Source organism: Sciurus carolinensis, chromosome 2, assembly GCF_902686445.1.
Source record: "Sciurus carolinensis chromosome 2, mSciCar1.2, whole genome shotgun sequence".
Classification (NCBI taxonomy): domain Eukaryota; kingdom Metazoa; phylum Chordata; class Mammalia; order Rodentia; family Sciuridae; genus Sciurus; species Sciurus carolinensis.
In genome coordinates, this window is record NC_062214.1 from 172,332,627 (window position 1) to 172,347,239 (window position 14,613).

Consider the following 14,613-nt stretch of genomic DNA (forward strand, 5'->3'; position numbering starts at 1 on the left):
CTTATATCCCTACCACACGGCATCAGATGAAATCTATGTCTTATGGTTTTTTTTTTTTCTTTAAACTTTAAAAAATTCCATATCATTAAATTCTGCTATGTAGATTACCTTCATCCAAATTAAGATTACCAAATACATATCAAGCTCAAGAACTTACCTGACTTGATTTTAATAGCCTAGTTTTTATTTTGAATTTCACTTAATTGTTCCCATCTCATTTTCTTTTTATAATTACATAGGAATTGGTTGTGAATTATGTTATACAAAACGTCCCTTGAACAGAAGCCTTTAGTGTCAAGTAGAATGTCAGTGTTATTGCCACCCTAAGAGAATCCTTCATCACAGGAAAGGTATTCTTTTAAGCTCAGGAAGCCTGGATCTCTAATGAGTAGTTTTCAGCTCTTAGGTCTTATAATAGAACAGCAACTTTCCTGTTTCCTCCTTCAGAACTTCAGTTTGTGTTTTGGCTGACTCCAACTTCCAAGAGTTTTAGTTCCACTGTTTCTGATTTCCTTGTAAGTTGCACATTTCTCCATCACTGATTGAAGAATAAGTGACAATACAAACAATAGATCTGCTTGTAGACTCAGGATATTTTATTGCCATAGTTCATACGACAGCACCAGGAAGTGGCCAAAGTGCTGTACCAAGGCCAACATATGAATGAGATCTGTCAGTCTATGCTTGTCTTTTGCTTCAGAACTAGATATCCTTCATCAACCTCTCAAGTACCTTTCCCTACCCTCCACTCTTATTTTACTTAGTATACATTAATTTGTTTATGATTCAGTGGTAACCTATTCTAGATTTGCTTTCAATCTTTTACAGTTACTAAACCAAGGAGATTTAACTGAAAGACGGACATGAGCATGGGTGCTCCTGGAAGTGCAGCTCTGATCCCAGAATGCATAGCGGGAATAAGGATGCAAAGGCTCATGACCTGCCAGAACCAAATGAATATATGAAGGACAAAACTCCTTTGCTTCCATTCATCTTCCCTGGCAGAGAAGATGGATTATGAGAGCTTTTCTTCAGCCACCAACTGATTCAGACAAGGAGCCAAGCAGTGACTGGGATGGGTAACTACCTCCCTCTCTCCCCACTGCAAAATTTTGGGATAGATTTTTCCCTAACGTGAATTCATTATATGTTAGCTGAAGTTTTCCATTAAGACTGGTTGAGGGGAGGTTTTCCTTTGAAGAGCTTTCATCCCAGACCCAGCTATCTTTTCACATGGATGAACAATGTCCTGTCACCAACCACAGAACTTCACCAGAAGTTTTCAAGATGCCTTGTTGCTTTGAAGAAGGGAGTGATGTCAGTTCTGTTGTGACATTCTCCCTTTAGCAACCTGAGTAACAGACTCTCAGCCATTGGGCTGCAAAAAATAAATTACTTGAATCTCCCCTTGGCCCAGGCTGAGGTACTTACTGTCTTGTCCTATACACCTCTACTTGGTCACTTTGTTTTCTTTGCTTATGGAACATAATAGTAGCATGTTAAGAGGGGTTTTTTTTTTGTTTGTTTGTTTGTTTTTTTAAGTTAAAAATCACATGATCCAGTTTTCCCTTTAAATAAACAGAACAGCCCAGTCAGTTATTTGGTTCTTGTTTTAGACACTTGTTTCCTTGTAGAGAAAATTAAGAAAATAATTCAGTCCTTCTCTTTAAAGACAGAACATTGATTTATCCTTAGGATTCCATGCAGGTAAAACAGAACTGAGGAGTCTTAAGAAACATGAGTGTCTTCATTGCTAACTAGCAAATCCAGATGGTCGTTTGAGAGTATCATTCTGCTATAATCAGAAAAGACCATGTCTGAGTTTGAGAAAAAAAGCAACAACAGCAGATAATTTTGAATTATTCTAGAAAGATAATTTGTTAAAGACATGCATATTCCTTCCGTGCTGTGTGGATTGAGTTCATGGCAATCACTTGTATTCTTAAAATCTCAGTGTTTGCCTTCTGCAGTCTTACTTTGGTATTAGAGTAGCGATTCTCACCTTGGGAAGTTTTTGTCCTCTGGATACATCTGGCAATATCTGGAGACACTTTTAGTTGTCAAACCAGAAGAATGTGCTACTGGGATCTTGTGAGTAAAGGCCAGGGATCCTGCCTGTAAGGGACAGCTCCCTCCCATAACCACCAATGAAAAATTGATCTGTCCCCAAATATCAAGTGCTAAGGATGAGAAACCCTGAACTAAAGGTTGCAGATTTGTCATCATGGGCTAAATCTGATAAACAGATGTGTTTTATTTTGCCCACACAAAATTTCTGCATAATTTTTAATTAGTTGCCAAGATACACATTTCTGGCTTTTTGTATATGGGTGTTTCTGGTACTGAGGATTAAACCCAGGGGGAGTACTCTGCCACTAAACTTAAACCACCAGCCCTTTTATTTTAAGACAGGGTCTTGCTAAGTTGCAGAGGCTGGCCTTGAACTTGTGATCCTCCTGCTTCAGTCTCCCGAGTAGCTGGCACATTTCTGGCTTCTGATGACAATGGCTACTGTAATTCTGGGCCTGTTTTCTAGTAGGACTTATGCTCTCTGGTCCTTACTGTCTCCTATCTTATACCTAATCCATTTGACTCACTCATGCCCTGATTAGCATTTTGGCTTGTGTCTCTTTTTCTGTAGTTGTTCTTAAATGCCAGTCAGTCATAAAGTAAGACCCCTTAGGTCTGGGCTATGATCCCTCTACCCTGAGCTTCTCTAATTTGAGTTCTTTGAAACATTCCTGTTATCTGTAACTCTTCTTTTCCCCATTCTATAATAGTAGCAATGATTCAAAACCCAAGTTTTGCATGCCTTGACAACCCCTAGTGAGCTGCAGTAATACAGTAATGTGGGGCTGGGGTTGTGGCTCAGTAGTAGAGTGCTCACCTAGCACATGTGAGGCACTGGGTTCGATCCTCAGCACCATAAAAATAAATAAATAAATATATAAAATGAAGGTTTAAAAAAAAAAAATGATAATATATGCCCTGCGCTGTGGGGCACGCCTATAATTCCAGCGGCTCGGGAGGCTGAGGCCGGAGGATTGCGAGTTCAAAGCCAGCCTCAGAAAAAAGCAACATGCTAAGTAACTCAGTGAGACCCTGTCTCTAAATAAAATACAAAATAGGGCTGGAGATGTGGCTCAGTGGTTGAGTGCCCCTGAGTTCAATCCCCAGTAACCCCCGCCCCCGCGGGTGGGGGGGGGGGCAGTAATGTTACATGCACTTAGGCCAGTGATTTCAGATGATCTGGTGATTCATAATACAGCTTCTCCAACTCTTTTTTCAGGCTTGTAAGCTATTCTAGAGATCCTTCTAAATCATGCTGTGGATCACTGATGCTGAGGTTTGTAGTTTCATGGATGCTGCAAAATAAATGAAAACATTATGAAATAGAACATTTTAAATTAAAGGAAGCAATGTGTAAGGTTTAAGAATGGCCTCAACTTTTTCTTTTTTTCTAGTACTAGGGATTAAACCCAGTAAGGGCAATCAATCCACCACTGAGCTACAATCCTTAGCTCATTTTTTAAATTTTGAGAGAGGATCTCACTGGTTTCAAACTTGTGAGTCCTGCTTCAGCTTCCTGAGTACCTGGCTATAAAGGGACATATCTTGTTTTGTTTTGTTTTGTTTTGTTTTGTTTTGTTTTGTTTTGGTATTGGGAAATGAATCCAGGGTACTTCACCATTGAGCTATGTCTCTACTCTTTTTTATATTTTGAGACAGGGTTCTGTTAAATGGCTGAGGCTGGCCTTGAACTTGCAGTCCTCCTGCTCTAATAATCCCAAGTCTGTGGATTGCAAGCATTTGCCACCATGCCTGGCTATAAAGCAACGTGTTTAAGGGGAAAACAGGAATTAGTGGAGGATATACTATAACTTAAGGAACAGAATTAAGAATGCTATACTTTTCTTCCTTTAACTTTACCTGGGAGAATGCCTGACATTAGCCTCCTCCTTCCATTGTACAGCCCGGGTGCCTCGACTCTTGTTCCTCACAAAGTCTTCCTCCAGTCCAGCCTGCTTCAGGGTGTCTCGGTACCGTTGTTCTGCTTCTTTCCTGGCAAGGTCCTGAAGGATAGAAATTATGTAGCTATCTTGTGAATTACCAGATGATTGTAAATTACTTAATCAGTATTTTTATAATAATGCCCCTACCACCACCTCCAGCCCTTAGTGCTGGGCAGATCTACATTAAAGTTACTTAGAGCTTTGTTGTCAAGCTTTAATGTACAATCGTGTCCCAGAGGACCTTGTTAAAATGCATAATCTTAATCTGAGAGGCTGCTGTCATTCTGCAGCTCTAAATTGCCTTCTTCAGCAACACCACTGGGAGGAACCTTTAAAACAACCACTCATATTGAGATCAAAATCCTGTACGTATATAATAACTAATCTGAGATCTCCATGCAACACATTTGAATTAGGCATAGTGTGGTTGTGAATAAAATATAATCATTGTATATTAGATTTAGATTTTTCAGTTTGAAACATCATTTTCCAATTCCAGTTCCAATTTCAGAAGTGGCCTGCAACTCTTCTTCGGGAGAAGCCAGCTATTGATTTGTGAACCACACATTTAAAAATGAGGACTTAAATTTGTGGGAGATGAAGTGAGACGCAGATGAAAAAAGGTGGACTAAAACCATTTTAAGATTTAAAGTTCTTTATTTTTCTTCTTTGTTGGTACTGGGGATTAAACCTGGGACGCTTTACCACTAAGCAACATCTCCAGGCCTTTTTTTATTTTGAAACAGGGTCTGGCTAAGTTGCTCAGGGACTCATTAAATTGCTGAGACTGGCTTTGAACTTTGGATTCTGCTTCAGCCTACTGATTCACTGGGGTTATAGTTGTGCACCACTGCACCCAGTACAGTTTAAGATTTAAAAGCAACCAAACCATTCTTAGGAACATCAAAACAGGAAGAAATAGAAAGTAAGGTGCATTGAGAACATTCTTAATATAAGCATGATGACCTGTATATGAAGGTATACTTAAACAAGCAAAATCATAGTACTTTGTGTTTTTCCTACTGTGTTGAAAAATCTGGTGGGATCTGAAGAGTAAAATTTGACAGAAATTAACATAAATAGGAAAGGTCAGCATGAGATTTTGAATAATGTGAGGTGCTAAGTAAACCCAAGACAGTCCAGCATGTTGGTAGCATACAGGTGTTTGGGGGGTGGGTGCTGCGGAGGGAGTAGACCCATAAATGCCTAGATCCTGCAACAGCTACAGGATGGAGGTAAAACCCAAAAACTGGAACCAGTCACTGTGGAACTGTTATCTGAAACTGAGAGAAAAGGGATATAGAGAGCATGATCCCAAACTTCCTGGGATGGTTGCCTTCCTGAGCAGAACAGAGCTTGCTTAGGGATGCCTCAACTGAGTTCACCTGCCCCTGAAGTCTAGAGAATATCTTCAAATGATTCTTTCAGCCTGAAAGCCAAAGTTACTCTGGAAAGAGGCTATAGGGTGTTTGCGAGCATCTGAACCCATGAAGACCTATATTTAAGGGGAAAAAAAATGGTACCAATAAAAGGTGTACAATTTAGAATATCTGAATCTTAAGGAAATGTTCAATGCCCACATATTAAAGTTGTTTCATTACTTCTAAGCTCACATTCATCTAAGGCAGATAGAAAATGAATGATAGTTGAGTTTTACCTTGGTAACTTGTTCAAAGAGATAGGGTCTGGTTTGTATTCTCTTCTTCATTTCCTCCAATTCTTTCTTATACTCTTTTGCTCTTTTACGGTCATTGTTCCTGGAATTAACAAGATTTCTAAAAAGAATTCCGTCTTTTCCAATCTAGAATGCCCTTCATTTAGTTGAGCAGAGTAACTCTTGTGTATATTATAAATTCCTAACTGCCTGGCAAAATTCTTGACTCTGTATGATTATAACAACTTAATAATAACTTAATAACTCCATTTTGTCATATTTGAGACAACAATATATTGGATCCCAAGACCTGTACCCCTTTGACACTAACCGGTTCTCTTTCAGCTTTGCTTTGAACACCTCCTCCAGGCTTTTATGGGGATCCATGGCTTTTGCACGCAAGGTCACAGATTTAGACATCGCTTGACACTTCTTTTTGTGCATCTCCAACCACTGAATACTCTCATCTGCTTTTTCCTTTTTTTCAAGTGAACTTCTAAAGGGAGAGAACAAAAATAAGAGTGCAGATAACCAACCTGGGTATATTTAGAAGTAATCTTAGTACACTCTCTGGAAAATAAGTGGGTTTTTTTTTTGTTGTTTTGTTTTGTTTTTAATGAATGAAGCAGATAATTTACCATGGTGCCATTTTCAGGAATAATAAGCTTCTGGGATTAAATGTACTAGCAGATGAAACCTTCCATCAATATGGGAAAAGTTAATTCATTGAACTGGAGATGTGTACATCCTTAAATAGCCCAAAACTCAGGAAATCTGTTAGGTTTCTCACTTATCTGGAAACTATTAATAGCTACCACTTGCTGCACAACCTGCCATGAACCAAAAAACATTAGACTTCATGTAATCCTCAAAAGGGCCTCATAATGTAAAGACAGTAAGTTCTCCTTTTACAGGGAAGGAGTCTGAGGATCAGTCTCCAGCATGCCAGTGGGAAAGCCATGATCAGAACCAGAATCTGCCCTTGACCACTCTAAACAGTGGGCAGGAAAGTACTTGGGTTTGTGATTCTTTGTGAATACAACTTGCATATCTAAAAAGATCCCCAGCACTGTTTAAAAAAAAGAAAATGTCCAGTTCCTTACTGTTGGAAAACAGATATGGGTATTCTCCATAGCTGGCTGGCTTCTTGTTCATGAGTCCTCTCATACTGGGCTTTAAGGGAGTATTTCTTGGATCTTAAGTACACTTCTACAATCCCTCTTGTCTGTAGGCGCCAAGTAAATTCTGGCTACTTCCATGGAAGCCCCATGGAAAAGGTAGAGGCACTAAGATGTTAGTCCTTTCCCAGGATGACACTCCTGCTTAACTTCAGCTCAGAGGCCTAAAGGAGGAGGAACTCTACTGGGGGACTGGCTCAATGAGAATAGGTTAGCTGAAGAGTTCAAAATAAGCAGGATGGACTGGACAGTGTGTAGCTCAGTGGTAGAGTTCTTGCCTCACATGCTCAAGACTGGTTCTATCCCTCACAGCACTGCAAAAAAAAAAAAAAAACAAACAACAAAAAACCCTCCTACTTCCAGACTCTGACATCTCCCTAAGATGACTCTCAGAGCATCTCTAGGTAATCATTGTTTCATTACCTCTGTGGCAGGTTTAAGTCACCTGCTGTCACACTTTTCTGAATTCTTACCCTTCGTGACTGCCACCCTCTTTTTATGTATAGACTTTTATGCATGTTATTCTGTCTGGAACCTTCTTTCTCTCCAGCCTTCATATGTCTAACTCCTTGTCATTCTTTATATTTCACCTCAGATATTATTCCAAAAGAAAAGAGAACACTGCCCCAGGTTTCCTGGTGCCCTCACAGTACTCTGCATTTGCCTCACAAAATATGGTAATGGCATCTTTGCTTTTCTATATTTCAGACTAGATATTACACTTTAGTAGGTTTCCTAAGGATTTTCAGCCTTAACATTGTGCCTTGCACCAAATAAGTCCCCCATGAGGGCTAAGTGATGGCTAGCACCAGGCATGAAGACCACATGTATTCCTGCCCTGATCAAAGAATCTCTTTAACCCCTTAAGGTGTCTCTGAGGACAGCTGAGAAGGCCAGCGGGAGAAGGGTGGGTTCAAGAATTTGACCTAAACCAGAGCATTGAGTCTTACATAGCCTGACCACTCACCTGACTGCAGATTCCCTCTTCCTGGTGGCATCTGTGATATGCACAGGGAGAGTGTTGGTAGAGAGGGAAGCAAGGCCACTCAGAGAATGACTTCTTGTCAGGGGTGTAGCTGGTGGCTGTGGGGAACCCTAGAAGAAAGGAAAGCTGGTATTGGTGGGATAGCACATATGATTAGTTTCTATCTTAGCTGGGATTCAATTTCAGTGAAAGACTGAAAATGAGAATCTTCCATTTTATTCCTGGAAGTAAAGATAATGAGATCTCAAGTTTAATAACCAGAACAAGACTAGGATAATAATCCTAAAGTTTTTTATCAAATGAGATTTCTTTGAACATGTTATAGTGATACAATCGACCCCAATTCCCTGCCTCCCAGACCTGCTTGTGCTTATTTCTGCAAAATCCCTCTAGATAAAGGGAATGAAAAAGAGTATTCCTGAGGTCTTAAATTTACAGGAATGTGGATCTGCTTACAACTGACATGCTTGGACACAGGAGGCTGAGACAGAGGATCCCAAGTTGAAGGCTAGCCTCAGCAGCTTAGCAAGACCCTGTCTCAAGATAAAAAACAAAAAGGCTGGGGGAAAAAAAAGTTAAAATAGAAAAGTGTCATGAGAAGTGCTTTCCTTTAAGCCCCAGGCCCATCCTGCATATCCCGCCTTCAGGCCCTGGTCCTCCCACAGCTCCCTGGGCCCTTACCCTCCTTCCTCTAGTAGTGGCAGCATCACAGGACCTCGGAGAATGCCGCAGGTTGGCAGTCCTCAGCAAGAAGGGCTGGTTGTGAGTTGCCTCCCGGGTTTCTCTTCTCTTGGCAGCTCTTCTCTGGAAGGCTTGGTATAGACCCTCATAGTCAGGGACAACAGGATTTACCCGAGGTTGGAATCCAAAGTCAGTCTGCAGAAAGCCAAGCTTTTTCTCCTGGGTTCGGGCAGCTGTTCGGGGCTGTGAATCAGCCCGGCTACTAGAGGAGGCAATAGGCGAGGAGGCCATCCGGAGCATGTCCAGGGCCCTCATCTGGATGCGAATTTTTCTAAAGAGCTCAGCTTCTGTGGACAAAGAGGGTAGTGATGAGTAAACAGGGACCAAGCTTTACACCAAAAGCACTAGCAGTAGTGTGAAGTCAACTGTTAACTTTCCAGGAACCCTGTGAGCCCACTGACATGGGAAAACTGCATTTGGCCACAATATGAAGAAATGGCAAAATTTACAAACCAGTTTGCTTTTTTCCTTTCTTTTCTAGAATACTCATTAGTATACAGTGACCACGACACCACTGCCCATACCAGACTGCAGAAGCAGCTCCTTTATGCTCATTGAGCACTTTATACAATTTCTTCTTTAGAGACAAAGCAGGAAGGCCAGCCACCACCTTCTTCTAGCCACCCAAATGCCCAGGCCCTTTGCCCCAACAATTCTCAAGTCTTCCCTCTCTCCTATCAAACATTCTGTGTCTTCCTCTTTAACCTTTCTCTAGCCTATCTTCTTTGTCCCCACTACTAGTTTCATGCTTTCTAAACTGAATATTGAAACGGCCTATTAGGTCAACATCCCTCCAGTTTTGCTACCACCCTTAATTATCTACAACAGCAGAGTGATCATTCTGAACTGCATATCTGTTCATGAGCCACCCTACTTAAAACCTGTCAGTGCCCTTGGAATGAAGTCCAAAAATCACTAAAGTGGCCAGCAAGGCCTCTCAGCTTTCTTGTGCCAACCATTCCTCCCCTGTCACCCTTCTCTGCCTCTCAGTTTACTTCTACCTCTAGGCCACATCTCTGCTTGCCCTTCCTCCTCCCTCTTCACCAAATTAACTGGCTCCTCCTTCAGGAGCCCCAGTGCTCCCTTTCTCTGGGTCCTCCCTGAACTGCTCTCTCTCCTCACTGCACACTGAATTAGGTCCTTTCATTGTATGCTGAATGCTTCCCTCTAATTCTTGCAAATGACTCATCCCATTTGTTTGCTGGGATCACAGATGACTATAGGTGGCTGACTCATCCCATTAATAATTATGTGTCTACTCTCTACCTCCTCATGTCTACAAACTCCATGTTTGCTTATTTATCAGAGAACAGTGCCTGGTAAGTGCACATGTGGCTGTAGAAGAATAAAGCCTGAGGCCCTTATTCACAGTATACTTTTTAACCCTTCCTCATGGCCTACCCTGAGCATGCAGCCTCTAGGGGGTCGACCCAGACAGCTCATCTCCAAGCCAAGCTGACTAACCAACTGGGTCTCTTGGTACCCACAAGCAGGAGGCAACAGGGTGGCAAGGATATTTTTACCCTCGAGTTTGTCCCCAAGGGCTGGTTCCAGAATGGACTTAGGGATCCTTCTAGTGGCCTTCTTTTGGGGGACCTTGGACTTTACTGTGGCAGCCAGGTCTCTCTGTCGAGCAGCTTCCTTTCGCTGCTCCTCCTTCTCCAGGAAGCTGAAGGGCCTTAAGGTTGAGAGAAGCAGTTCCTTCCTCTTCTGGATCCCTGCCTGTCTCCGGGCCTCACTGCGCTCCATGATCTCCTGGTAGAGGGGTAAGTAGACATGTGCAGGTACAGGCTGTGCCCGGAACTGCCGGTGGCACTCAGCCTCCTCCTGGCCCTGCTTCTGGGCCTGCTGCCTGTCCTGCTGAAAGGAGGCAGGTGAGGCAAGCCACTGGGCTTTCTTCCGGGCCTCCCGCAGTGTCATGCGGAATGGCTGAGGGATGGTGATAGATGATGCCCAGGAGCTGACACTTCTGTGCTGGGAAGGAGGCTCGGAGCCTGTAGATGGCTGGGCCAGAGCCTTGGGACCGCCAGAGGGAAGGCTGTTCAGGGAGCTGCAGCGCCTTGTGGAGCCACACCTGTGGGAGAGAGCAGGTCTCTGCACCAGGCAGTCAGGAATCCCAGCCATTTCCTAATCTTCTTCCCCAGGCCTCTGCCTGGCAAGTCACAGCTGGCTTCTCAGCCTCACATCACAGACCCACAAGCCTCTATGCCCATAACTTTTCCATGAGTCCTCCCTACTCTTCTCACAGGCAATCCTAGCAGCCTAGTGGAAATTCTCTTCTCAGAATTGATCCACAAACTGCCATGTTTGCATATGAGAGAGAAAAGAGTGCAATGGGACAAAGCAGGAATTTAGAGTTAGATATAAGCTAAAAACCTGTTTCAAACGTTAAGGTTATGAATTTCCTCATATGTAGAATGACAAATATATATCCACTTAAAAGTTACTGGAAGGAGAAAGAAAATACTAAATGAGATAAAGTATGCATGCATATAACAGACCTGGTCAAGGTCAATAAACCTTGTCATTCTTGGGGAAAAGATTGTTTAGGAAAGGCATTCCTTTAATTAACTCTAATGTTTCATTGAACTAAGAGTTGTCCAAATTGATTTAGGATTGCTGAGTAGGAATTGGAACACTTGCATGGACTCAAAAACTGATTCTGAGCCACAGCTTGGCTAAGTGGCAACTTGCAGACATGGTCCCTGCCTGTCTGCAAAGGAATATGAAGCCTAGAGACATGGCATGACTGGCCCAGAATGGTGGAGTGGGGTGGCTGTTGACTGCAGAGCCTTACCTCTGGGACCCAGGGCACTGGATCTGTGACTTCCCCCTGCCCTTGTCTTGGAAGAAACTCTCCAAGTTCTCATCATCTTCAGAGACGTTCTTATCACTGCCTGGGTCAGACTGAAAGAGGGACTCCAACAGACCCCATTTGCCCCCCTGCTTTAGAACCTGTAAGGACTCATAAAAGCTTCCAGTTGAGTCAGAGGTGGAATCTGTCTCCTCCTCAGGGCTGAGGAACTCATGGAGTTTGCCAGCCCTGGGTAAAATCAGGCCATCCCCAGACAGTTTGTCTTCTGCCTCCGTGTCAGAAGAGGATTTGGGGGGAAATATCTATAATGGAATAGAAATAAACTGTGAGTTAAACTATAATTTCTATAGTCTTCAAAATATAATGATTGATTTCATTTTGAATAAGTCTTAGTATATTAGGGATAAGAGGAACAAAGAAAAATAAGATGTGTTCTTGCTCTTAAGAAATTTCACATCCTGGTACACAGGTGTGCTTGACTGAAGGGCAGGAAAGGGAAGCAAAGAGCTAACGCATGCTCCCTATCCATGCAGTACAGTAAGCATTTAGAGCAACTAAACTGCACCATGCATTTTGCTACCCAGGACCTTGGCAACATTTGTGCCCACCGTACTCACTACCCATCGTTCTTCTTCTCTTGTTGCCCTGTTTACAGTCCTGCTTTCCTGATGTTCTAACTAATTCCTATGCCATCACTAGAAATGGATGATTAACAGGACAATGTAGACTAGCTAAAAGAGTGTCATCCTAGAAAGTGAGATACCCAACCAACATTTAATAATGTATTCAGTGGCTGGGGTTGTAGCTCAGTGGTAGCAAGCTTGCCTATCATGCTCAAGAATTGGATTTGTCTCCATCACTGGAAAATGACAACAAAACTCATTCATACAGAAAATATCTGTTGGATGCCTAACACACTGAACTGAAAACAAGAAAACAAGGTCTCTATTCTCATGAAGCTTGCATTCTATGACAAGGAACAGAAAATGTAAGAAGATATTCAAATAAAACCATTAACACTAGTTATAGAGTGATGGATTGCTTTTGGAAAACTTTTATGTTGATAAAAGTCCATTAGAGTCACTAGGATTATATCTATAATCAGAGTGAGGTTTATACATTTGTAGTACCTCATGGGAAACAATAAGGAACCTGGTGTGTGCATATTAGTGGCAGGGTTTTAGTGTCTTTTTAGTGTCTTGTCCTGATTGATTCTTAGGAGGGTCAGAAGAGGATTTAACAATGGATGAGTGCTGTCATGAAGTAGGGACAATTTAACCAACAATTTAACCTGTTTTTTTTTTTTTTGGGGGGGGGGTATTGGGGTTTTTGTTGTTGTTTTGTGGGTTTGAACCTAGGGGCACTTGATCACTGAGCTACATCCAGCCCTTTCTTTGAACTTTTTATTTTGAGAGAGTCTTACTAAATTGCCCAGACTGGGCTTGAACTTGTGATTCTCCTGCCTCAGACTCCTGAGTGGCTGGGATTACAGGTGTTTGTCACCACTCCCAGCATGGGAATGGTTTAGTAAAATAGGTATTTGAGCAATTTTTTCCCTGCAGGGAAGGGTAAGTAACTGTTAAGTAAGCATTATATTTAGAATAAGGGGTGTTAGTAATTTTGTAGCTATATTATGACCCCAAGAGAAACACTGTTTCCTACTGATTTTGAGGCTGGCTTTATCTGTGTCTGTCATAGTTTAACTTATAGAAATGTACCTTGGCACATGATGGGTTATGTCCAGATAATCTCATTGTAAACTGAAAATACAATAAATTAAAAAATGTATGTAATACACCTAATTTAACCAACATCCTACCTTAGGAACACAGCACACTATAGAGTATCAGTTATTCACCCTTGTGACTGCCTGGCTAACTGGGAGGTATAGCTCTCTGTCTCTCTCCTGGCATGGAGAGAGGATCTTTTGCTAGTTGAGGAATAGAACAAAATTCAAAATGTGAAGTGTGGTTTCTACTGAACACTTATTGCTTTCCTGCCATTGTAAAGTTGAAAAATCATTAGGTGAACCATCATAAGTAAGGGATGTTTGTGCTTTCTCAGTCCTGGGCTGATTTTTATTTTCTCACTATGGAGGAATTTTGGATTGACACCTGATTGATGAAATGGAGCCAGCTTTGCTAAGATTTGGGGTAAAAATATTCTGCGGTCAAGGAACAGAAAATGCAAAGGCCTTGTTGAGGCAGGGTCCTGGAAAGGAACAGACCTGAATCTTGTATAAGAAAAAGTCAATGTCACTAGAGGATGGTGGCATGAGATGTCCTTTGAGAGGCTGGCATGGAGCCAGGATAATGCTGTAGAAGATGCACGGTTGCAAAAGGCAAACCAACTGAAGGTAGGACACTGCATTCCTCCAGGTGACATTTACTGATGGTTTCACTGGGTTCTCTAAGGTCTAACTGTAATGCTGGATAGAATACTAGATTGCGAGTCAAAGCTGTGTATATCTGTAGTCCTGGCTCTGTTAATGAAAAGCATGTGGTCTTGGGCAAATCTCATTAAAAAAAAAAAAAAAAAAAAAAAAAAAAAACATCGTTATTGAGATTTAATTTCCATAGCATACAGTTCATTCAAAAAGTGTAATTTGATGGTTTTTAGTACAGAGTTATGCAACTATCACAGAGAACTTTAGAACATCTTCATCGCCCCTTCCCCCCGCAAGAAACTCCATACCCTTTAGTAGACATTCCCTAAAACCCCTAACCACTAACCTACTTTTTGTCTCTATATGGATGGGGTGAAAATTCCTTAATCTTTCTGTATTCTCTCCTCTCTGTATATCTCTACAACATAGGGACAACAGTTGTCATAAGATACATGAGAGGATAAGCAAAAATTGAATTCCACTGGTATGGTCCTAGAAAAGCACGGGCATAAGTAGTTCAAATCCCCAAAATAAGAGTCCGCCTCCCAGTGCCTAAATGCTGCCAATTTTAACCCCACGCCCCTCGGTGACACGCCCCTGCCGTCTGTTTCCAAGGCAATGCCAGTTTCCTCATTTAGGGGTTCCTTCCCGAGCGCAGTCCTGTTTCCTCTCTTCTTTCTATCCTCACCTGACTGCTCCACTCTGCCCGGTCGGGGGATCCCGCAGACCTTCCTACAGTCATCTTAGCCAGGCTGAAGGAAGCAGAAGCTGCGATGACAGCGGCGGTGGCTGCCGTGGTAGCGCTACCTATGCCCCTAACGGGCCTTAGCCTCTTATTGGC

General features: G+C 42.2%; 2 protein-coding genes across 5 annotated transcripts in view; one reads left to right on the forward strand and one right to left on the reverse strand.

Moving 5' to 3' along the window:
* Window positions 1-1,595, forward strand: part of Znf410 (zinc finger protein 410) — a 33,684-nt gene extending 32,089 nt beyond the window's left edge. For all 3 annotated transcript variants that reach the window (XM_047538340.1, XM_047538348.1, XM_047538344.1), the window contains one exon: window positions 829-1,595. In XM_047538340.1, coding sequence (XP_047394296.1) covers window positions 829-867 — 39 coding nt within the window. In that variant the 3' untranslated portion in view covers window positions 868-1,595. The remainder of the gene's footprint in view (window positions 1-828) is intronic.
* The window catches only part of Fam161b (FAM161 centrosomal protein B), a 34,287-nt gene extending 19,699 nt beyond the window's left edge, over window positions 1-14,588 (reverse strand). The window contains exons 1-9 of one of the 2 annotated variants that reach the window (XM_047538335.1): window positions 14,461-14,588; window positions 11,369-11,688; window positions 10,095-10,645; window positions 8,512-8,858; window positions 7,813-7,940; window positions 5,999-6,163; window positions 5,671-5,770; window positions 3,931-4,073; window positions 3,107-3,365 (exon numbers count right to left, since the gene is read on the reverse strand). In XM_047538335.1, coding sequence (XP_047394291.1) covers window positions 3,299-3,365; window positions 3,931-4,073; window positions 5,671-5,770; window positions 5,999-6,163; window positions 7,813-7,940; window positions 8,512-8,858; window positions 10,095-10,645; window positions 11,369-11,688; window positions 14,461-14,514 — 1,875 coding nt within the window. In that variant the 5' untranslated portion in view covers window positions 14,515-14,588 and the 3' untranslated portion in view covers window positions 3,107-3,298. Of the gene's footprint in view, window positions 1-3,106; window positions 3,366-3,930; window positions 4,074-5,670; window positions 5,771-5,998; window positions 6,164-7,812; window positions 7,941-8,511; window positions 8,859-10,094; window positions 10,646-11,368; window positions 11,689-14,460 lie in introns of those variants that run through there. The other variant, XM_047538336.1, reaches the window with a different exon arrangement.
* Window positions 14,589-14,613: the final 25 nt, after the last annotated feature.